Source organism: Eschrichtius robustus, chromosome 7 (assembly GCF_028021215.1).
Source record: "Eschrichtius robustus isolate mEscRob2 chromosome 7, mEscRob2.pri, whole genome shotgun sequence".
In the NCBI taxonomy this organism is placed as follows: domain Eukaryota; kingdom Metazoa; phylum Chordata; class Mammalia; order Artiodactyla; family Eschrichtiidae; genus Eschrichtius; species Eschrichtius robustus.
The window spans coordinates 73,419,819-73,445,583 of NC_090830.1; the positions used below are offsets into that span (position 1 = coordinate 73,419,819).

Below are 25,765 nucleotides of genomic sequence, written 5' to 3' on the forward strand. Positions count from 1 at the left end.
TGACCAGGCGGTTGACGACAGCCTCTACCTCCGCAGAATAATTCTGAAGAATACGGGTGCTCATGGTTGATCAGTAATAAAGAGTTAAGCTCAAAAAACGGTGTTGGCTAGTCCCGGTGGTCGAGGATAGCTGAGGGCTGATTCTGAAGGTTGCAACTGGAAAAAAGTTCAGAGGGTGGTTGGAGCCTGGAGCAAGGGGCGTCACTGGGTCGGTTCAGTCCAAACACTGTTGAAGCAAGCGGCACATCCGCGGGACCTCAGAGCCCACTGCTGGGCTTCTATTTCTAAACGTCTCCATACCACATTTCTATTGCTTTAACACAGATGGAATTCCTAAAACTGAGCACTTTTAGCCAGTCGCTACTGGTGGAGACACATCACCCGCCCCTCCACACACTCAACCCCCAGAATCCTGTTCGTCATCAGTCCAGGTGTTCCTCCGCCGCTCCGCCCCTCCAATCCGCCCCCAGCTGGCAGAAGAAAGGCGTTGGGGTGAGGCCAAAGTGAGAGAGGAGGAGGACGGAAGGAGAGAGCTAGGTCGGTGCTCCCAGTCAAGCCGGGAAGTCAGGATCTTTGACCCCTCGGTTAGGGGGCGAGTCCTAGCTGCTGGGGAGCTGCTAAAACCCGTGAGAACCAGCCTCGGAAACAGGACCCGGAGGAGGCCTTTCTTCCCGCCGACAGGCGCTCAGCGCCCGTCAGCGGCAGCAGGGGGCGCTCCAAGCGGCGTCGTGGGCTGGGGATGAGAACCAGAGAGAACCCTGGCGAAGGCTAGGCGGTGACTGCCGCTCATAGACCTGTTTGGGAGCCCAAATGAAGTTCTTCTGGGGCCGTGGGGAGCCCCAGAAATAACTGGCGGCACGGAAGGGAGAGCTCTGGTCTCCTGCATACAGGTAGAGACATCAAGACGTTAACCGTTTCACGTATAACCTATTTGTTTAAGCCACGTGGTCCTCAGCCACGTGGCACTTTAGTGTTACCTGGAGCTGTGAAAACCCAACGCCCTTGGGATTGACACAGAGGCCAATTAAATCAGAACCTCTGGGTTTGGGACCCAGGTATAAGGGGTTTCACATTCCCCAGGTGGATTCCAAGATTGAGAACACTGGCTTAAAAAAAATTTTTTTTAATTAAGTTTTAAAATCTGTTTTCCATTCTATTGTGGTTTTTAGGATGTAACAAAAGGTACAACTTCCTCAAGAAAATGGAGTTAGTCGTGAGGTTTAAACAGGATACATGAGAAAATGCTTTGGAAACTGGTAAAGGCAGGAGTTGTTGTTATTATTTATTATCCCTGTTTTAGAGCCTCCCCTGGTCGTCTAACAAGCTGGAAAGTATTTAAATATTTTAATATACTCCGAAAACAAATCACCATTGTCTTCAGAGGTGGGATGCTATCAAGAATGGTATCAGACTCAGCTGAATGTAAAAAGATAATTGAGGTGTTTAAGGCTGTGCATGTAGATATACATACTTAATTGTAATCTCTCGTTTTCTATCTCAGCCCTTTTACTTAAAAGAACAGTAAGAAAGAGTTATTAGAAAGAATGATGGAAAAAAACACGTCTTCTTTCTCTGCCTTCTCTGTCGTCACTAATCCTTGACTTCTACTTCTGCACTACGCACTCCTTATCAGTTTCCATGCTCTCCTGGCTCCCACCCAAGGCCCTAAACAGGCCAACTCTGGACCTGGTCCTGAGCCAAGAGCCTATGTTCTATAAAGAAAAGGTTCTTAATTTCAGCCACAGGTACAAGAAAGTGAGTCAGAGAATTCCATTGATTTGCCCTAAATCCCACCGTCGGTTAGAACCAGAAAAAGATCTAGTTCTCCATAAACCTAACCTAGATTCCACTGTGAAAACATTTACTCTTGGCTGCTAATTAATAAAAGAAATCATCATAGCAAAAAACATTGGAAGAAATGAAAGAGCCAGGGTGGGAGGAGAAAGGGTGAGGATGATCTGCCTGATACAAAATGTTCTCCCACCATGAGGGTAAGAAGACACAGGGAGCTGAGAATAATACTAAAGACACAGTCACACTGATGTGTATCACAAAACCTGAAATTGAAGGAAATTGAAGCCTTTCTTTGTGAGACGTTTCATCATTTTCTCAGTAATTGCATCAGTTTTGTAATTTCTGCCATCACTGACTCCCCAGTAGCCCTGGCATCTTCTCGTCTGTGATGTGGATGTGGCGGGTGATGGTGTTTGCCTCCAGGAAATTAAAGGCCCCTCTCAATAACTGCATTAGTCATCGACACTTGCCGCTGTGATTGATCTTGTAACCACCATCAGATCTGGGCACGGAAAGGATATGAAAATTCACAAGCGGGAAAACAACCTTATCTTCCCCTGATCCAGCTCTCTCTTTACAAGAAGTATCTGCAAAGTCTTTTTTGCATTTCTAATTTGCTCGTCAAAGGACATGTTTTTGACAGGCTGGTATATGTCCATGGGAGACTGGAAACTGTTTGGGATCACAGGAAATTGTGAATTCTGCCTGGGTTTTCCAGAGTTGCTCTACTGAGTTGTCCTTAACTTAAAAGAGCAAAAAATGTTTTAGAATTGTGTTTCAACATTTCGGGACACCCAGAAGGCAAGAAGCCATAACACTGAAAAAAACACCCTGATCTCGTCCTGTCTCTGTGGAAGGTACCAGAAGAAAAGTATACTCTGATTTTATTATTGCTTTATATCTTGGGCACTCCCTGGGAAGGGGGCGGTGGGGGGCCAGCTGGGTAAATTTTTCCATAAGCATAGTGCTTCAAACTGAGCCACTCAACGGAGTCTATCCTAGAGTGAAAAAGACTAAAGACAAGAATCCCAATGAACGCACACTGTTTTCTGGGTTTTCCAATCCAATGGCCCTAAGATCTCTGAAACTTGCCAAATTGCATCTGTTGTTTGCTTAAGAACATGGTAATCAAATTCTAAATGTACATACATGTTCTTTGATTCATTCCAGTAAGAGGTATTTATCTTACAGGTATACTTCACATATAAGAAATACTGTGTGTAAAGCTATTCACTACATTGCTATTTGTGTTTGAAAAAAAAATGCCTGTAAATAACCTGGAAAGGCGTCAATAGAAGACAAATTAAGTAAATGATGGTTCATCCACACAATGGAAAGCCATGTAGCAGATAAAAAGAACAAGGTAGCACTTCCATATTAAAAATGGAAAAATCTCCAGTACATAGTAACTGAATAAATGGGCGATGTGCAGCAGGGTAGTGTTCCCATTTGGGTAAAGAAAAGAACAGAAACACATGTACGTGTGTAAAGCACAGGATATCTGTGGAAGGATAGGCAAGAAACAGTGCCTCTGAGATGGAGAACTGGAGGAAAGGGATTGAGGAGGGAGGGAGGCCACAATTCTGTTAATTGATTATCACAAGGTTTAACACATAAGAATAGTAACTAGTACACATAGTGCTTACTATGTGCCCAGCATGTTCTAAGCACATTACATACTTAAACTAATGCAACGTGCTCCTTTTAAACTCTAAGATATTCAGATACCTGTCTTATTTCACTAAATTATCAACTACTTGAGAGAATAAACTTGACTTAAGCATTTTTTATATCCTACACAAACACTGGTACGATATATATCACATAATAATGTTCTCAAGAAATATATGCTTCATTCATTCACTCATTCAATATCAAATATGAGAGAAACTAATTATCTTTACCCTTTAGAGCTGACTCAAGAGCTTAATCACCTTTTTATAAAATTATCTTTTCATAATCAGTTTGCTATACCATGAAGTCAAGCCATAATCCAAAAATAAATGGCTTTGAAAATGTGCCATCACACATACATACAATTGTGGTTGTGCTGGACACACTGGGGCATTCAAACAAATTACTGAGGAAAAGTTATCCAGGTTTCTTCTTACTTTTCATTCAAAGAGAAACACTATTATCAAAGCACAGTCCCCTCCCTTTTTAAACTTTGAGTTCAGGAGAGTATTTAAGAATGAAAGGTCTACTAAGTTAGATGGGATCAAGTAAATAAAGTGCTTAGCACAAGCTTGACCCATCAGAAACCCCTATTCAAGTGACACTATTTCTCATTTCTTACTTGGAGGCTTCAAACATCATGAGAGAGGAAAGTAAACAAGAGCTAGTGCTCAGTCTTGTCAACAGTTGGGAAATATGTCTGTGACAAAAGCAGAGCGGATCATGGGAGTGGGAGTGTTTTTCCCCTTAACAAGTCATTAAAAGTCATCAGTGCTGTAAATCAGACAGACTGGGGAAAAAAAGAGAAAAAAGTTAAAACCTTGATTCTTAGATTCAAAAATTCACTTATTCAATCTGGCATTTATTTGAGTGCCCACTTGGGCCAGGCAGGCATTATGACAGGCAACTGTAGTCCTAAAGCTCATTTTATTAATTTAATGTGCTATCTCTTTTGCATTTACGTTCTATCTTTAAAATAAAAATTGCAGATATAATAACAAATCCCATTTTACTGAAGTACTAAAATGGTGGTCGAAAAATTCTGTAAATGTCTGGCCCTGACTTTTGGATTTGACAAAACAGCAGAACTTCAAATAATATTAAGGGAACCAATACAGGGTTGTATTTGTTTAAAAAAAAAAAAAAAGTTTTCATCTATTTTATGGACTGAATTGTGTTCGCCAAAATTCATTTATTGAAGTCCCAACTCCCAGTACCTCAGAATGTAACCTTATTTGGAGATAAGGTCTTTAAAGAGATGAAGTTAAAGGAGGCATTTAGGGTGGGGCCCTAATCCAATATGCCTGCTGTCCTTATAAGAAGAAAGGACTTTGTGAGGAAAAAGTGGCCATCTGCAAAGCAAGGAGAGAGGCCTCAAAAGAAACCAAATATGCACACGCCTTGATCTTGGACTTCTAGCCTCCAGAACCATGAGAAATATTGTTTAAGGCATCCGGTCTGTGGTATTTTGTTATGGCAGCCCAACAAACCAATACAATCGACTATGATACTATTTCATAAAAGGAAGCACATTTTTTGGGACTTCCCTTGTGGCAAAGTGGTTAAGAATCTGCCTGCCAGTGCAGGGAACACACGTTCGAGCCCTGGTCCAGGAGGATCCCACATGCCGCGGAGCAACTAAGCCCATGCGCCACAACTACTGAGCCTGCACTCTAGAGCCCGCGAGCCACAACTACTGAGCCCATGTGCCGCAACTACTGAAGCCCACGCACCTAGAGCCTGTGCTCTGCAACAAGAGAAGCCACCGCAATAAGAAGCACATGCACTGCAGTGAAGAGTAGCCCCTGCTCGCTGCAACTAGAGAAAGCCCGCACGCAGCAATGAAGAACTGACAAAGCCAAAAATAAATAAATAAATAATTTTTTTTAAAAAAAAGGGACTTCCCTGGTGGTGCAGAGGTTAAGATCTGCCTGTCAATGCAGGGGACACGAGTTCAAGCCCTGGTCCGGAAAGACCCCACATGCCGCGGAGCAACTAAGCCCGTGCGCCACAACTACTGAGCCTGTGCTCTAGAGCCCATGAGCCACAACGACTGAGCCCGCGAGCCACAACTACTGAAGCCCACGTGCCTAGAGCCCGTGCTCTGCAACAAGAGAGGCCACCACAATGAGAAGCCTGCGCACCACAACAAAGAGTAGCCCCCGCTCACCGCAACTAAAGAAAGCCCGCGCACAGCAACAAAGACCCAACACAGCCAAAAATAAAAAATAAATTAATTAATTATTTTTTTTTAAAAAAGCACATTTTAAACCACAAAGTTAGGAAGGACATAATTTTGCTTTTTAAAGAAACTTCCTGGGACTTCCCTGGTGGTGCAGTGGTTGAGAATCCGCCTGCCAGTGCAGGGGACACGGGTTCGAGCCCTGGTCCGGGAAGATCCCACATGCCGTGGAGCAACTAAGCCGCCCATGCGCCACAACTACTGAAACCTGTGCGCCTAGAGCCCGTGCTCTGCAACAAGAGAAGCCACCGCAATGAGAAGCCTGCGCACCACAACAAAGAGTAGCCCATGCTCGCCACAACTAGAGAAAGCCCACGCACAGCAGCTAAGACCCAACGCAGCCAATAAATAAATAAATTTATTTTTTTAAAAAAAAACTTCCAGTATTTTTATATTTTTCATTTTGCTATAGACCGATGAAAACTCTGTTTTGACCAAGGAACCCCTGCTCTAAAATCATTTTTCTTCTTAATTTTTCATTCACTTGTTTCCAAACAAAAAATAACCATAGACTACACATGACAAACCTAGTAATTCCAACCTAAAAAGGATATGTTACCTAACAGGCCCATTTTCATAGTTAGAACATAGTTTATAAGTTTATCCCCTGCTATATAATAAAAGAAATCTTGTAAAAACATTTTCTCAAATGAATAATAACCTTTTAAATTTATAATTATTAAGATTGAAGTAGAAATACTTATTCAAATTATTTTTAAAATACAGTTGAATTATAAATTCATTATGAAGTTTGGGGAAATTATTTATTTCATTCAATGGAGTTTAGACAAGTAATTTCACATTTCATTTTAAATCCAGCGTCAGAAAACATTTCTTGTACATCTAGCACTCATAAGGATCATGGTATATCAATGAAATATTTAAATATAGAGATCGATTTTTAATGGATTTCGATAAATAACATTAACAGGAAAACGCACATAATACAATCTACTCTGGATCTAAGAGCCGTAATTTACTTAAATATTGAAAGAAACTAGTCTAAAAATTTTCCTGTTTAGAAAACATATTGAGAGAACAGGATCAAGGATGGAGGAATGAATTGGTACTCAGCAATTCACAAACATGACATTTTTAAGATTTGAACAAAGACTGTATGTTGGCAGCACAGGGGATGATCTCTCTCTCTCCCCCTCTCCCCCCTATGAAGCAGGGACATTTCATATTTCATAGTTTCTGAATTTCCTCAGGAGTTCTGAAGGAGCATCCCCAGACCAGCGGAAACGAAGGTGCCAACAGTTCACATCTGAAAAACCTGTAGAAGAGAGAAGAGAATATTTTAACATCAGAGGTAGGAAAAGTCAAGCTTATTTATAATAGTAATACAGCTTGTTGATTCGATTTCATTGCAATAAGTGAAATGTAAGGGTAAGTCTTTGGTGTGAATTATTAATATCTTACAGAAATGGATAACCAGACTTTTGAATCCTTATGAACAGGAATTGGTTTATATGGATTAGAGGGCCTCACGTCTTTAAATGCTTATTAATAAAAGGATATTTATAGATACTTCCCGTGGTGGGAATTTTGACAATTCATCTGCAAGCAAATTGGAAACTACTTTCAAACAGCTGTCAAAAGTAAAAGGTCAATGGAAAGGATCCCTGGAAATACAAATAATTTATTCCACAGTAGTAAGATTTTTTCTTTTTATTCTAATAAACAACTTTGTTGAAAACTAGAGAAAAGGTCATTTTCAGTCTCTACTGGAGGAAGTGTAAACTGGCAAAACTCTTCTAGCAGGCAATTTGGCAATATTTATCAAACTCATTAAAATGTATAAACCTTTAAGCCAATAATTCTACTTCTAGAAATTTATCCTAATGAAATAATCATGATGTGCTCAAGGGCTTAACTCTAAGGATGTTTATTATGATACCATTTGTAAATGTTTAAAAAATCAAGAAACAGTCTAAATCTTCAGTAATAGAAAATTGGTTAAAAGGCTTTGATATAGTCATTAACAATGTTTTAATATTTATCATCATAGAAAAATGTTCATAACATATTGTTAAGTAACTGGTAGTTAGGAAACAGTTTAGACAACATGATCTCATTCATAAATTCATATTTACATGGGTATTTATATAAAATTGTTTAAGTCTATACGGAATTACCCCTAAATGTTAACAGTAACTATTCCTGAAGAGTTGGAATAGATATGATTTTCATTTTTTATACTGTTTTTTTGTTTATCTGTATTTTCTTATTTTTCTGCGATGAACAAGTATGCCTTGTATCATTTTTTACTTTTATAATATTGCTAATGAAAAAGCAGGTTACAGAATAATATATTAAATATGCCTCCATTGATATTTAAAATATTATCTAAATATCTAGTAGGAAAAATATACACAGAATAGTTGACAGTGATTATCCCAGGAAAATAGGATCTGCACTTTCTTTAGAATTATCAGAGAAAAAAATCTAAAGAATTGCCATTTGGGGAAAAAGCAAAAAGGAAATTGTTTCTGACAACCTGTAATTGAAACACGCACACAAAATATGTACAGTAATATCCTTTTCATTTTAGGTATACTAACATATCTTAAAATATACCAAAATTACAATAATAAATATTTCCCTAAGTGGTAAGACTACAAGTTATTGTATTTTCTTCCTTTTGCTGACCATATTTTCTCACATTTCTACACTAAATACATGTTATTTCTGTAGTTTGAAAAGACGTTTTCCAGTTTGGGTCCCCCTAGAAGTAGACCCCGGACAAGAACTTGAATGCAAGTGGCCAATTGGGGAGGTGATCCCAGGAGACCCTGGTAGGGAAAGGAACCAAGTCTATAAAGACCCCTCAGAGTTATTCCACTTGAAGGGTGAAGGCGCTGGGGAATTTAGCCTCCCACTCCCATTCATTATCAACTGATGGCTACACCCACAGCGTGTTTACTCTCTGGTACTTAACTGCCCGCTCACTGCTGCCAAGCCGGACCCACTGCCAGAGAAAGCCCTCTGGTGGGAGCCATAGGGTTGGCAATGCCCAGAGGATATGTTAGCACATCAACAGCATCTGCTACATATTTTTTTTACTCCAGGATGTTTGATTCTAGAATTGTATTCATCAGAAGGCACATTTATTGCATATTTAAATGAAAAGAAAGTAAAAGTAAGATTATCTCGCACATGGGTTTTCAGATGCCGTGCTCCTTATTTTCCTGGTTGCAGTGAAGAATCAGAAAATCATGGGGACTATTTGATAGAAGCTCATCACAGAAGAGGCATCAAAAGGCAAACTTCAAAGTAAATATCAAGCACTGCTTGAGGAAATTAACAAAAATGCTGAAAAGTTATGTGGGAAGCCACTCAGGGCTTGGTAAAGCTGACATGAATAATATTTCTTAAATGCTGATGTTATAAAAATTTACACTGCAGTCAAATGAAATTATAGATAATCAGGCAACTGTGCCTCGGCATATGAAACCCCAACTTTAAGGCACTACTCAGAACAGCCAATAATCTCTTCAACAGCTTTAAGAAAATACTGGTAAATGCAGCCTTCAGCAAAATTGCATAATTCTTATTCTCCAACAACAGCTTTCAAAACAGTGATCCTCCCTCCTCTCACCCCCTCTGCTTCATTCCTCAACCACAGGAAGAGAATACATTTCACAATGTGAGGGTATCAAAACTGGCATCACAATTTGTTCTGAGTAAATTACAATATATCTACACTGTGGAATATTTATCAGCTGTTCATTCTAATGAGTTCATTCTAAATATAAGGGTCTAAGGAGGAGTCCCACAGCAATAAAAGCTAACATTAAAAAAGCAATGGCCATGTACCAGGTCTAAATATTTTACATATGTTATTTACTTCTCAAAAAGACCTTACCAAAAAAAAAAAAAAAAAAAAAAAAAAGGCTTCCCTGGTGGCGCAGTGGTTAAGAATCCGCCTGCCAATGCAGGGCACACGGGTTCGATCCCTGGTCCGGGAAGAGCCCACATGCCACCAAGCAACTAATCCCGTGCGCCACAACTACTGAGCCTGCGCTCTGGAGCCCGTGGAAGCCCGCACACCACAACTACTGAAGCCAGCACGCCTAGAGGCCGTGCTCTGCAACAAGAGAAGCCACCGCAACCAGAGAAAGCCTACGCGAGCAGCAACGAAGATCCAGCGCAGCCAAAAAAAAAAAAAAAAGACCTTACAAGGTAGAGGTAGACACAAACATTTTAACCATTATATAGAGATAAGAAAATGCAAATACAGAGAGGTTATCTCACTTGCCCAAGGTCACACAACTCATCAGTGGGAAAAGCTAGGCTCTGGTTCCAGAGTCTGTGCTCTTAGCTACTGTATAACAGAGAGGAATGTGCACAGTATAACCCCATTCTTTATTTGTAAAGCCCTCACAAACGAACATATGCTTATACATATGCTTAGCATAGACAAACAAAGGCTATGGAAGGAGACACACCTGGGCATCTGCACTGGTTACTTCAGGAAGTAGAAGCAGAGAAGGATGAGACTAGGGTAGACACTAAATTGTTGTCTATATGTGATTCTTTGAATTTTTAATGATAAGCTCATATTAGTTTGGGGTTTTTAAATATCTAAATAACTATTTTTGAAAAGAAAGAAAATTTTATAGAATCTTTATGAAAGGGATTTAAGTGGGGCCTCAGTGTGAGAATCTGACGTGATCAACCCCCTCAACTCTGGTGAACTCAGAATAGGTCTGAATCTGAAACATAAAGTCACAGGGAGGCCCCAGGGGTTCCGGAAGCCCAGATCTGAACATTCCAAGGCTAAATGGAGAAACATTCACGTGTTTGTCTGTGGATGCCTGTGGGTGGGTGTTTGTATGTGTATGTTTGCCTAAAACACTGTCTTTAGGACATTCGAGCTTCTGCTTTGATTGGTTTGTTATATTATAACCACTGCCAGTTATGCGGCTGATGCAGTCAACTGCAGACTCTATGAAAGGATCTCTTGGGTAACCAGCAGAGGCACCTGAATGAAGCTCTAAGAATCTTTATTCCCAACAAGTAGGGAGCATGTAAAAGTTCTCCCCAAAGAGAGTTTTGAAGTGACTATCTCTAGAAAGACTATAGTTCACCACAAACTATCGAATTATCTTTTTTGTAAGAAGTGTTCGAGAACATTCAGGAACCTTTTACTTAAAGACTAAATTCTAGTGGGGTGTTGTATCACAACCATGAGAATCAAGAATTTGGAGGACAGTTAAAGTGTGTGTACATAACACACCTGTACAAGATAAATACAGTGGGATGGCCAGATAGACAAAGAAATGATAACAGTTATCCAGGACCTGCTGTAGGCAAATCACTGTGCTAAGCATTTTGCATGGATCGTCTCATTTAATCCTCATGGTAACTTTATGGGAAGGTACCATTCTGATCTCTATTTTGTAGATGAGAAAACTGAAGTGTAGAGAAGTTAAGTAACTTTTACCAAGTAATACAGATAATAAATGGTAGAGCTAGGATGTGAACCCAGGTAGTATAGCTGGGGAGCCAAGAGTTTAACCTCTGTAATACCCTGCTTCAGTGGACATATACATGGGTCAGATGTCTATAAAGCTACTTACAGATAAGGTATCTTCTCAGGATAGTGCAATGCCTTAGAATGCAGACTCTGCAACCAAACTGCCTCAGTTCAGACCCCTTCCCTGCCACATACAAGCTGGATAACCTTGAGAAAATTATTCAACCTCTCTAGGCTTCAGTTTTCTCATCTATACAATGAGAATAATATTGGTACCAACCTGGGCTTCCCTGCTGACACAGTGGTTGGGAGTCCGCCTGCCAATGCAGGGGACATGGGTTTGATCCCTGACCCGGGAAGATCCCACATGCCACGGAGCAACTGGGCCTGTGCGCTATGGCTACTGAGCCTGCGCTCTAGAGCCCGCGAGCCACAACTACTGAGGCCCTCACGCCTGGAACCCATGCTCCGCAACAAGAGAGGCCACCGCAATGAGGGGCCCGCTCACCGCAACGAAGAGTGGCCCCCGCTGGCCGCAACCGGAGAGGGCCCGCGCACAGCAACAAAGACCCAACACAGCCAAAAATAAAAACAAATAAGTAAATAAATTTATAATATTGGTATCAACCTCACAAACTTATAATGAGGATTAAATAAATTAATATATGTAAAATTAATATTAAACAAGATAATAGATGTAAAGTAATATATGTAAAGAACTACACATAGTAAATTCCCAACACATGTTAGATAGTACTGTTTTATTAAAGCAGATGACGATCCCAGAAATGTCTCAAGTTTTCCCTTGCAAGGAATGTATTAAGGAATATATCTTCTAGTTTCTGTATCAATGCTAGGTAAGTATCTTTTAAGGTGCTAAACCAACCCTTATATTTGGCACTACTATGTAGCTGGAAAGGTTGAGAATAAATACAATATAAAACGAGCCTTTTAATTTCACACCTTCTCTGTTCTGCAAAGCTACATGACATGACTTACCTGGAGAATCTGGATTTTGTGAGGAGAATGACTTCTCCATGGATTTGGATTCTTTTTGCTCCGTTTTCTCTGTGGTTGGACCGAACTCCTCATTCTTTATCTCTTTTTGCTCATTCCGTTCCTCATTTTCAATTTTGTCGGTATGAGTCTGGTCAGATTCCTCCAACATCAGATCTTTTTTACCTCTGACAGCCCAGTGCATTGACTACATTAATTGAAAGCAGATGTATAATATAAAATCAATATTATATAGTTTCTATATTTAAAGGTCAATATGTGGTAACACCTAACCTACTATTATAGTGCTGATTAACAAAATGTTAGACTTGACTATTAGCCAGATATTAATCAATTAATTCAGATGTTAATCAATTAATCCTCACTGATTTGGAAAACTAATGATATAAGGAGAAATCTATATCCTGGTAGAAAGCAAAGGGACCAGCATCAGAGAGATTCAAAGAATGAGATGTTTTCTTAGAAAATTAGGCATAAAATTACCATATGACCCAGCAATTCAATTCCTAGACACAAAAGAATTGAAAACAAGTGTTCAAAGAAAAACTTAAACACAAGTGTTCATAGCAGCACTAGTCACAAGAGCCAAAAGGTGGAAACAATCCAAATGTCCATCAATTCATGAATGAATAAACAAAAATGTGGCATATTCATACAATGGAATATTATTTGGCCATAAAAAAGGAGAAAAGTACTACAAAGTGGATAAACCTTGAAAACATTATGCTTAGTAAAAGAAGCCAGACATAAAAAGCACATATTGTATAATTCCAGAATAGACAAATCCATACAGATAGAAAGCAGGTTAGTGATTACCAGAAGCTGGAGAGAGGGGAATAGGGAGTGATTGCTAACAGGTACAGGGTTTCCTTTTGGGGTGATGAAAAAGTTCTGGAACTAGATAGTGATGATGGGTAAAAAACACTGGGAATGTACTTAATGCCACTGAAATGTACACTTTAAAATGGTTAAAATGGAAAGTTTTATGTGTATTTTACTATCAAAAAACAGACAACTGGGCTGGGTACCTTGAGCCATGCCAGAGATTAAACCTACTACTGTTGTAACTACTATCCCCACTCTACTATTGTGACCTTCCATCCAGCCATGATCAATGAACAGTTGGCAAATATTAGAATTCTGGGTTATACATCTTCTCTTTAAGAAAACTCATGGCACAAAGCAGAAAGTCAATCAATATTTACTGTGAAATATTTGTCCTAATTTTAAGTGGATTCACTTAAAGTCCAGTTATCATCAAAATAATGAGAACTTTCTAAATATCTTTCCATTTTTTTAATGATAATATGAATGTGTATGTGTATACTGTATGGAAAGTTTCTGGAAGGAAACACAAGAAACTGCGATGGTGGCTTTCTGAGAGAGGGGAGTAGAACTGGAGTCTGGAATGAGGATGGACTCGCTTTTTATTACATATCCTATTGTACTATTTTGATTTTTTTAAACAAATGTGTTGTTTTATTATATTTTTTTAATTTACAGTTTTAAAAAATCCGGGACCATAAATCAAGTGTTGGGCATTGCCCACTAATTTCTGCTAAAGCTTTTATATTTTTAGACAAACACAAGATCCAAAAGCACTTGAAAACTCTCCCCAGAAACCTGACATCCTAGAACTGCGTCCAATATACTTGGGTGGTGGTCCTTTGCCAAGTAACTTAACGGTGTAATTTTTCCAGCCTAGCTCTGGCTTCTGAAGGTAGTGTCAGGAGCGAGGAAAAAATGAAAAATGGATCTTCAAAATGGAGCAAAAGCACAAGGCAATTACTTTTCCCCATACATCCTTTTGTACCTTTTTCACGTGTGTCCTGTATACGTATTTCCTTTGTCTTTTTTTTTTTTTTTTTTTTGGCCGCACTGTGCGGCTTGCGGAATCTTAGTTCCCCGACCAGGGATTGAACCTGGGCCACGACAGTGAAAGCACCACTCCTAACCACTGGACCGTCAGGAAACTCCCTGTGTTTCCTATTAAAATGTTTAAAATTGGATGTATGGGTAGATAAATGAAAAGACGAATAGATGAATACAGAGTAAGGAAGAGTGAGAGTTTGCTGTGTCAAGAATATTTCAAGTAGAATAATTAGCCCTGACATCAACCAAAATAATAAACATAACTGTTTCGTGAAACTTCATCTGGGTATTGTGGGATGCTATTTCTGAAGCACTGCTGAACAGTGACATAACTACCTCTGTTACTCAGAAACCCAAGAAAGACCCATAAGCCACATATTTGGGCAAGTTTAAAACCCAGAATGTATTATTCTCCTAATATCCAGGATATTCTCTTCCTGTGCTGCAAAAAAAACAGAATAAAAGCAAAGCAAAGAAACCAAACCAAATAAAAAATTGATTTTTCTAAAGTCCAAGGCTTAGCGAATAAGCTCAGAAGTTGTGACATTTAAAAACTGTGCCACAAAAAAAAAAAAAAAAAAACTGTGCCACAAACCATGGCAGGGGCCACTGCCTCTGCTACACACGTGCCCCATGTTGCAAGGGGCATCAGGCTTTTCATCTTTAGCACACTGAGGTCTGAACTATCTCAAAATACTGCGGTTGCCAACTTCTCCCCAGAGCACCACTTTATTTGCTAGTTTAAACAAATCAGTGTAGGCAGGCGGTGGCCCATTACGTGTGTACTTGGCCAAGTTCGCTACGTGGGGCGGAGGGGGGTGGGAAGTGGGGGGCAGCGGGGAAGGGGCAGAGATAATTAGCATCTTAAAGAGCTTAGATTTCTTACCACCACAATTTCTTACCACCTGTCTCAGGAGTATTAACACTGGCCACACAGGCAGGAGCCAGGAGAAGCACCTCACCAAGAAGAAAGGGAAAGTACAAAGGGGTAAAATGCCTTCTTGGAATCTTTTAAATAAATCTGTTCATCATCGTTTTTTAAGAGAATTGGGAAATGTTAATGACATGGTGTTTATAAATAATAGCCAATATGATCACAAATAGCATGATCTCAACTAAATTAAAAGGTAGAAAGATATATTCAAATATAGGTATATAAATATATAGATAGATACATATACATAAAATATACAGACTGGAGGGCAATATAGCCTGTACACAGCCTAAAACCTTAAGTATATTCAAGCCTTCTGCCCTAATCCAACCTGAGAACTCACTTCTTCCCGCATTCAACCTATCTCTCCCCAACTGCAAAGGAGCGTCATCCTGAATCTTCTTCCCCGAAAAAAGACCCCATAAAACAGTTACTGCCACCATTCAGTGTAACCGGCTCTCACGCTAACAAATGAAGGGCAGAAAACACTGGAAGGAAATGCACCAAAATACTAATGGGGTTATCTTTGCATGGCAGCATTGTGAAGTTATTTTTTCTTTTCTTTTTTCTTTCTTTTTATTTTTTGGTGTGTTCTAAATTTTCTATGACAAGATTATATATATGTACAACTAGAGTTTAAAAATTAGATTGAGTATGGTTGCCAAAATATATCAGTATAAGGAGGGAGCTTCTCGGTGCCAGTAATATGTGTGTTGGGGTAAAGGGTGGTTACAGAGGATACACTTCACAGCCATTTGCTAAATTGTAAATGCAGGTAAGCATTTTTTTCTGTAGGTTTTATATCAAAATAAAAATGTTAATTTTAAAAAGAGGCAATGGCCTCAGCTGGCGTAAAATATATAATCTGGTTTTGGTTTGGTTTGTTGTTTTGTTTGCTTGGTTTCTTGGGTTTTTTGCATGTGAGCGTAATAGAGGAGGCTGGCCAGTGGCTTCATTTGTGGAGGGGGAAAGATATTGAGAAAGTTAGTGAAAAACTGAGAGGAAGAAATTCAAGAATTCAGGACCCAGAGAGCTGAAAACGTTAGATGTATGTATCACAGGTCAGCTAGGTGGCCTGTATACAATGTATCAACTCTTGCCTCAGTACTTTTTTTCTCTTGGAATAAAAGTGCCTACAGTCTGCCTTAGATGGGTGGTGAGGGTTAATGACTGACCTATAGTAAATACTTTGAAAGCATTTGTAGCAATTGATACAGCATGGGACATTTTTAATGCCTTATGAGAATTTTTTCTCAGAATTTTATTTTGACTGCAACCATTTTCCCACAACCATCCTAAAGCCATACATTTTGGAGCCAGAGGGAGAGCCATTCATACCCTGGATCCCTTGGGGTAAAGCCATTTAGCAAGACAACGATGATTTCTCTAAGATTCTTTGAGCTGGAAAGATGTCTGTTTTCAAGTTATTCCAAGATCCCAAAGGCCACAGTTACTGAAGTCCTCACTTCATAGTCCCTTTTTTTAAACCAACATCACATATCTAGACTTAAATTTCCAGCATATTCACTGACCTGAATGAATTCTTAAAATATTTTTACAAATTAGACTATCAGGAGGAACTTATAAAATGGAAAAGAAAACTTAATATCTAGTGAAGTGACAGGGACTTGGTGTGAGGAAAAAAAAATACCAGTTAGAGTTTCATCACTCTTGGATGATAGAAATGTGTCCACCCTGAAGCTATGGTTCATTTGAGGAGTTCTCCCAAGGAGATTCCTGTAATACGAACCTGTGTGACGCTGCAAAAGTGCATTGTGATTTGTCCTGCACTTTTACGGCAAGCGAACATGCAGATGTGTTTTAGATAAACGTCACCTAAAATTTCACCTATAATCCTAAATTATAACCATTTTATTGTCAGAATGACAAATGTAATATACCTAATCCAAACACCCTAATGGTGATGTTTATCTACAAAAGGATGGTGATCTAATAGGTGATGAACAATACTAGGTATGACAATTGTTATTAATTTCTCTAGAGTAGTGAGTGTGAAAGGATGGACAAATGAAATGCACACACACAAAAAACAACAACTAAAATGTTATAGAGAGAGGTGAGGTTTTCACATGCAGAAGTCTCTATGAGGATTAGAACAGAAAGGAATGAAAGGAAGTTACAGAAAGTCTATCGAATGAGGTACAAAACACATGAAACTTGGTATAGTGGTTTCAAAGTTCACTGAGGAGTAGAACAAAAGTAAGTCAGAAACGACAAGGTTGAGCCCAAAGAAGACTGTGCAAGGAAAAATATCACTGCTGATTTAAAGTAGAAGGATATGCATCTCATCATTTTTGTACCACTAATAAAAATAAATCCTGTACCAAATGCTAGCCCAGCATAATATTTCAACATTGCTGACAAGACTAATGATGCAGCCAGTAAGATCTGATATGTAATTATTGTAAGACCTCAAAGAGTTCATAGTTAAGCTAAATTCTAAGCAGAAATGATGTGTTTGGAGACAGGACATTAGTATTTAATGGAAAGACATCTGCAATATAAATTAGAGCAGGGACTTGGAGAAGAGTTTTTGAAAAATCCACAGCTAACTTGATATTAGCAGTTAAAGTTAAGTAATAGAGTTCAGTGGATCATCAAGAAAAATGAACTATAAATCAAAAGGCATTAAAATAACAAGGGTCACTAATTCAGTAGCAGTTACAGTGTGTAACACTCAAGAGACTAGAAATATAGTTATGTAGAGGTGGCAGAACAATGTTTATTTAGTCAGGGTTAACAAGGAATTTTGGATATACACAATGCAAAAGAAAAACATTTTTGTGTATGTGAAGCTGTCACCTTTTTTAGAGATTCTCTCTAGTTATTTTGTGTATATATTCAACAATCTTACTGTTAGTCCTTCATAAATACTTAACCCACCTTAAACCATATGAATATACACTGCATTCCAAAATGAGATGAAGAAAACAGTTTACATGTTATGTAGAGTGGCTTTAACTACATACTTTGAGAGTTTTTCATTGTTCTTCCCCATTACTTCAAAGACCCTCCCTCATTGTTACAGGTCTTTTATCAGTGACAAAACAATTTGCTCAAGTCTCCTTAAAATAAAAACTATCAAGAAGGAATCTAAATGTAACCTTGACGAGCTGTAATTCAAGAGATGTGAATCACTTTATACACTAATTCTAATATGTCCCTGAAGACTTCCTTATATGGTAACTTATGCATTCTAAGTCTCATGTTATTGAAAAGTCCCTGTAAAAAAAAGAGCCAGATAATAAATCATGTCTAAGAATGTAAAAACCTTTAAAATTACATTTTCTCTACAATCTACAAAGGTCCATGGAAGAACAAAATAAATACATAACACAGTAATTACAGAGATTATTTTGTATTTAGTCTTTTTAATGGCATGAAGGAAAATAACACAATGGTTTAAAAAGTCTCTCTGCATCTATCCAACAATTCTTTCACCAGAATTAATAACGGGAATAATTTACAAATAATTTACATCTTTCTTTGATTAATTAATTTATTAAACCTTGAGAAGAGAACAGGCTCATATGAACTAAAAAGATGGAGAATATGAATTTGCAGTGGTTCAAGATTCGGCAGTATTATATGAGCAACTTGAGAAGCACAGTTATCAGAATGTATAAAACAGTAAATGATAACGGGGAGTATATACATATACTGAATCAAACAGCCAAAGAGACTGACAAATGTAGTCAGAGGCTCTTCTGGCCCTGATGTACTGACTTTCCCGTCACAGGATTTTGTGGACACTGTTATATCTAGATACTACCAGCCTCTTGGTCTTCTCTCTCCTCTTGTCTGCTGACTCTTTAAGCTACTATGTGAGTCTAATCCAGGGGCAGCCTGAGCTTCACAAATTCACTTAATCCCAGAGAGAAACCTACCGTTTTCACCGCATCACTCAAAGCTTCCCACTGCTGGAATGGCATCGATATCTGGCTCCTTCGCCAGTGGTCATAGCGGGCTCGACTTGCTTCATTAGTCAAAATCTCCTTTGCCTTCTGCAGTTTCTGAAAAGTCTCCACTAGAAAACAAATTTAAAAATGAGCACTACTTTCCTGGAGGAGTTATTTTTAAACTGCCATACAATCAAACTGATCTCACTGAAATATGTCTCTGTTATTTACCAGCTGTGTAACCTTGGGCCAGTTCACTTCATCAAGCTTTAGTTTCCTCATATGTAAAGTGCATCATAAGGACAAGTGAGATTTTGTACGTAATGTACCTGGCTCACTGTTTATCCACTCCCTTTACTGAGCTCCAGTGATGTGCCAGGTGCTCTCCCAGGTGCTGATGACACAGATGTGAACAACAGACATAATCTACCTCACGGGATAGACATTTATAAACATTGGAAAAATTACAATCTTGTCTACTAGGAAGAAAACTACCTTTTCTAGTGGTAGTGTGATAGAGGGTAATGAGCAGGTTAGAGGAACAGTGTAAATGAAGACTCTAAGCCAAAAAAAAAAAAAAGCATGTTTATTTAGAGGAAGTAGAGGATGCCAATTTGGCAGGAAGACATGGGTCAGGGGAAGAACAATGAGGGGTGGGCCTGTAGAGTAGACAAGGGCCCGGTCACCCAGGACCTTAGAGGTTATGCTAAGGATTCTGGTCTGTTTTTTCTTGCAAGAGCAATGGGAAGCTACTGGGAGGTTATAAACACAGGAAATAACATGGTAGGTGGTTGATAAATGGTAGCTTTGTATCTGATCTATTTGACCAGATGGCATATAATAGAAACTTTTCAAGACCTGTTGGAAACACTTCCAATATGTCTTCTGCTCCTCAGTGAAGTTAAAACTTTCTATAGAGCAGGATACAAGACCAATATACAAAAATCTATTGTGTTTCTATACATTAGCAATGAACAATCTGAAAATGAAATTAAGGAAACAATTCCATTTACAATAGCATCAAAAAAAAAAAATACTTGAGGAATGTTAATGAAAGTTCACTGAAAACTATAAAACATTGTTGAAAGAAATTAAATATCTAAATAAATGGAAAGACATCCATGTTCATGGATCAGAAGATCTAATATTGCTAAGATGGTAATATTTCCCAAACTGATCTACAGATTCAACACAGTCTCTATCAAAATCCCAGCTGCCTTTTTTTTGCAGAAATTGACAATCCATATGCAAATACAAGGGACCCAGAATAGTCAAAACAATCTTGAAAAATAAGAACAAAAGTGGAAGAACTCACACTTCCCAATCTAAAACTTTCTACAAAGCTATAGTAAGGAAAACAGTGTGGTGGTATTGCCATAAGGACAAATGTAAACAAATGGGATATTGAGAGTCCAGAAATAAACCCCCACATTTACAGTCAATTGGTTTTTTTACGATTCTACCAAGACAATCGATTGGGAAAGAACAGTCTTTTCTACAAATAGGCTGGGACAACTGGATATCCACATGCAAAAGAATGAAGTTGGGGCTTCCCTGGTGACGCAGTGGTTACGAATCCGCCTGCCAATGCAGGGGACACAGGTTCGATCCCTAGTCCAGGAAGATCCCACATGCTGCGGAGCAACTAAGCCCATGCGCCACAACTACTGAAGCCCACGTGCCTAGAGCCCATGCTCCACAACACGAGAAGCCACCGCAATGAGAAGCCCACGCACTGCTACGAAGAGTAGCCCCTGCTCGCTGCAACTAAAGAAAGCCCGCACGCAGCAACGAAGACCCAACACAGCCAAAAATAAAAATAAATAATTTTTTTTTAAAATGAAGCTGAATCCCATATACAAATATTAACTCAAAGCGGTCAAAATGTAAGAGCTAAAGTTATAAGAAAAAAATATAGAAGTAAATCTTTGTGACCTTGGATTAGGCAATGGCTCCTTAGATATAATGCCAAAATCACAAGCACAGCAGCAAAAGAATAAATGAAAAATTGTACTTCATCAAAACTGAAATGTTTGTGCTTCAAAGAACACCATCAAGAAAGTGAAAAGACAAGACATAGACTGGGAGAAAATATTTGCAAATCATAGATCTGATGAAGGAGTTGTATCTAAAATGTATAAAAAACTCTTACAACTTAATAAAAAGACCAATACCTTCATTTAAAAATTGGCAAGGGACTTGAATAGACATTTCTCCAAAGATATACAAATGGCCAATAAGCACACGGGAAGCTGCTCAACATCATTAGTCACTGGGGAAGTACAAATCAGAACCACAGTGAGATACCACTGCACACCTACCAGAATGATTTTTTAAAAAAAGATAGATAATAACAAGTGTTGGTGAGGATGTGGAGAAATTGGAAGCCTCATACAGGCGGGATTGTAAAACAATGTTCCTGCTTTGAACTACAGTTTGGTAGTTCCTCAAAATGTTAAACATAGAATTACCATTTGACCCAAGAATTTCAACCCTAAGTATATACTCAAGAGAACTGAAAACATATGTCCACACATATAAAAACTTGTATATGAATGCCCATAGCAGCTTTATTCATACTAGCTAAAAAGTGGAAACAACTCAAATGTCTGTCAACCAATAGGTGGATAAACAAAATGTGGTATATGCTACAACATGGATGAACCTTGAAAACATTATGCTAAATGAAAGAAGATAGTCACAAAAGGCCACTTACTGTGTGATGCCATTTATATGAAATAGTCAGAATAGACAAATCTATACAGTAATTAGATTCGTGATTGCCAGGGGCTGGGCAGGGGGGAATGGGAAGTGATTGCTAATAAATATAGAGTTTCTTTCGTGTTCACAACGATTTTATGAGGTGGATATTATTAGTATTATTCACATTTTACATAGTCTAAGGCTGAAGGAGGTTCATATAACTTGCCCCAAGTCCCTAAGCTACAAGTGATGGAGCCACAATTCAAACCCAAACCTGCCAGGCTCCCCAGCTGGGAAGGCTACACTTGACTGCCTTCCTGCCCCTTCCATTTTCCTGCAATACATATTACCCTCTAATCTCCACTTTCTCCTTCATCTCCAGGGATAATAAAAATCTTCCTTATTCATCACTAAGATCCAGGTTGTACCCTTGAGAAACTCAGAGTCTAGTAAGGAAGCAGACATATAAGCAAATCATTTCAATACAGTGTGATAAAGAGAAATATAGAAGCAAGACTGGTTCTGCATGGGGAGTCAGGACATACTGTACTAGTTTTCTAAACACTTGGAGTCATCCTTGACTCTTCTCTTTCTCTCACATTTCATTTCTAATTCATTAGCAAATCCTGTTGGCTCTACTTTAAAATGTATCCAAGATCTGACCTCTTGTCCCCACCTCCACTGCCATCACTCTGGTCCAAGCCACCATCCTCTCTTGGCTGGATTATTATACTAGCTTCTCAACTGATCTCCCTGCCTTTGCCTCAGTCTATGTTCTACACAGCAGTCCGAGTGATCTTTTTAAAAATAAGTTACATAAGGAATTCCCTGGCAGTCCAGTGGTTAGGACTCTACTTTCACTGCGGGAGGTGCGGGTTCAATCCCTGGTGGGGGAACTAAGATCCCACAAGCTGATCCCACAAGCCGCACGGCCCAAAAAAGAAAAAAAAAAAGTCACATAATGTCACTCCTCTGCCCAAAATTACTTCCATTTTGACTTTTCATCTCTCTTAGAATTAAACTGAAAATTCTTACCATGGCTACTAGGTCTGACATGCTCTGCCTGCCCTCTGCCCCTCTCTTCCTTCTCTGACCTCATTTTTTTTAAATATTTATTTATTTATTTATTTTTGGCTGTGTCGGGTCTTAGTTGCGGCATGCGGGATCTTTCATTGCAGCACACGGGCTCTTCATTGCAGTGCTCAGGCTTCTCTCTAGCTGTGGCGCATGGGCTCAGTAGTTGTGGCACTCAGGCTCAGTGGTTGTGGCACATGGGCTTAGTTGCCCCACCGCATGTGGGATCTTAGTTCCGCAGCCAGGGATCTAACCCACGTCCCCTGCATTGGAAGGCAGATTCTTAACCACTGGACCACAAAGAAAGTCCCCTCCTATTCCTCCTATTTTTCCCATCTCCCTCGGTACAGCCATAGTAGGTTCGCTGTTGTTCCTTGAGTACACCAAGCACACTCCAGCCCCAGGACTTGGCACTTGCTGTCCTTTCAACCAAGAACACTTTCACCCCAAGCACTCACATGACTTACTTCCTCCAGATGTCAGCTCAGATGTTGTCTTGTCGATGGAGTTTTCTCTGACCATGCTACATAAAATAACTGCCCACTCCATCAGCCCCATTCCTTTATCTCCCTTGCCCTGCTTTACTTTTCTTCATAGTACCCCCTGACGTTATATATAGTTATTTGTTTATGATGTGTCTCCTCCCTGAGAATACAAACCCCATGAAGGCAGAGACTTTGTTTTGTTTCTGCTGCATCCCTTGTACTAGAGCAGTGTCGTAGGTGCTCAAAAAGTATTTGTTCAATGAATGAATGAGTGAATGCTTCCAATTTGGATGTGAATATAAAGATATTCATATAATGCTATTCCCTGAGCTCTAAGCACCAAAGAAATGACACATGCCCTTAAAACACTTTGTGAATTAGGCATGTTTTAATAGTATCAATGGGAAAAATAATTAAAATTATCCTGATGGTGCTTAAAAATACCTCATGGGAAGTAGTCAATATCCTTTGAAACAGAAGATGTTAGGGCAAATGTACAGTCAATACTGATGGTACCACCATACCAATTGTGAAACTACTGAAATACTTCTGTACCTCAATTGGTACAGAGCTGCTGTTCCTGAGCTCTAATCCCCCAAACACCACCACTTCAAGTGTTCCTCCAGCAGCCAGAGAAACTGCCAACCATGGCAGGGCACCTCCAGGACCCTGTCCAAAGCTGGGCAGCACAGGTACGTAATAGGTCATTTAATATCACTGCTGGAGGTAGTAGCAATTAACAGATTAAAGGGAAGACCCTAAAGATGGGGTTATTAAAAGGTAAGGAAAACAAACACATAAAAAACATCTTGCAATAGCTGCTAGCTCCAGTGAGTAATCCTTCCTGTTGCTGACGACAGTGTAAATGTCCCAATGTATAAATGAGGTGTCACTTTTTCCAACAGGATAAAAAGCTCATTAAATTATCACCATGGATGCACATGCCAGTTACTACTAGAGCAGAGGTTGTAAAGGTTTACATTTTTATCTATGATTCACCTTCTGTTTGCACGTAATTGTTGGCCTCATTTTCCAGAGTTTCCGGAATGAAAGAATTATTCTAATATCAATCCCTCAGCAGCAGTTGATAAGCAGAAAGCAAAAGAGACCTTACCTTTCCTGTTAGGTGGCCTTTTCCTTGTTCCATACCCTTCACCACATTTAATAAAAATGAGTTTGGATTTATATTTGTCCTTTAATATATCAGCTAATCAAATGAATCATACAAAATAAACATATACCAGTTCTGGGAAGAGAGATCTCATTTTTTTTTTTTTAAGTTATACAATTTTTATTTATTTATTTATTTATTTATGGCTGTGTTGGGTCTTCGTTTCTGTGCGAGGGCTTTCTCCAGTTGCGGCAAGCGGGGGCCACTCTTCATCGCGGTGCGCGGGCCTTTCATTATTGCGGCCTCTCTTGTTGCGGAGCACAGGCTCCAGACGCGCAGGCTCACTAATTGTGGCTCACGGGCCTAGTTGCTCTGCGGCATGTGGGATCCTCCCAGACCAGGGCTCGAACCCGTGTCCCCTGCATTGGCAGGCGGATTCTCAACCACTGCACCACCAGGGAAGCCCCGAGAGATCTCATTTTATAAGCTTATACAAGCAAATGATGATGGAACCTTTAAGAGACATTCTGATTTAACTCCTAGGTCTACTTTGAAAATACAGAGGTTCTTTTAATTCATATTTCATAGTATAATTTGTATTATTATTATTATAGCCACAATTTAAATGTAGGCCACTTACAATTACTTGAGAAATAATAATAATAATATGATATCAGGGCATGCTTTGAAAACAATCTGGAGGAAAGTACACCAACTGTTAATAGTGGTTCTCTAGCAAAAAGAGATAAGAGCAGACTTTCACTTTCAACATTATTTAACACTGTATGTTATTTTTATTCCAAGGGGGAAAAAGCAATAAAGAGATTTTAAAGTAGGAAAACATTGAAACATTGAAAGATTTCAGTTAGAGACAAAGAGTTCCCCTTCTTCAAATATTCAGATGTCTTTGAAGCCTGCAAATCAATAACAAAAATACAATTTCATGTGTCCTTAATTTAGTTTGAAATCCCTTTCTTCAGGCTCAAGAAAAGTTAATAAAGCATTGGTCTGAAACCATTACTGTTATGTGCACATAGGACTGGCATGAGTACCAGCCAGAGGCTTTTGATCTCAGTAACACAATTTCTATAGCACAACCAGTCCTGCCTACATCACCCACAACTGCAGAGCAAAGATCTCTAAAAGCCTTAGATTTAGATTTTTTTTTAATGAGAGTGAGAACGACCTAATGTTTACTTACAAAAAGAAAACTATCCCATTTTGTTAAATTTTTATCTTGGAATGCTGCATAAAAACAAGAAAAGAAAGTCCACTGACTCATAATTGCCAACATTCATTGAGTTCTTCCTACATGCAAGATACATCATTTAATCCTCACAGCAGACACATGAAGTAATAATATGCTATTAGTCTACCCATTCTACCTAGGAGTATGTTGAGGCTCAAAGAGGTTGCCCAAAATCAACTAGCTCATAAGTGGGAGCTAGGAGCAATCC

General features: G+C 39.1%; 1 protein-coding gene across 1 annotated transcript in view; it reads right to left on the reverse strand.

Moving 5' to 3' along the window:
* Positions 1–6,452: 6,452 nt before the first annotated feature.
* The window catches only part of DNAJC12 (DnaJ heat shock protein family (Hsp40) member C12), a 33,863-nt gene continuing 14,550 nt past the window's right edge, over positions 6,453–25,765 (reverse strand). The window contains exons 3-5 of the mRNA XM_068548857.1: positions 18,924–19,063; positions 12,192–12,396; positions 6,453–6,986 (exon numbers count right to left, since the gene is read on the reverse strand). Coding sequence (XP_068404958.1) covers positions 6,892–6,986; positions 12,192–12,396; positions 18,924–19,063 — 440 coding nt within the window. The 3' untranslated portion in view covers positions 6,453–6,891. The remainder of the gene's footprint in view (positions 6,987–12,191; positions 12,397–18,923; positions 19,064–25,765) is intronic.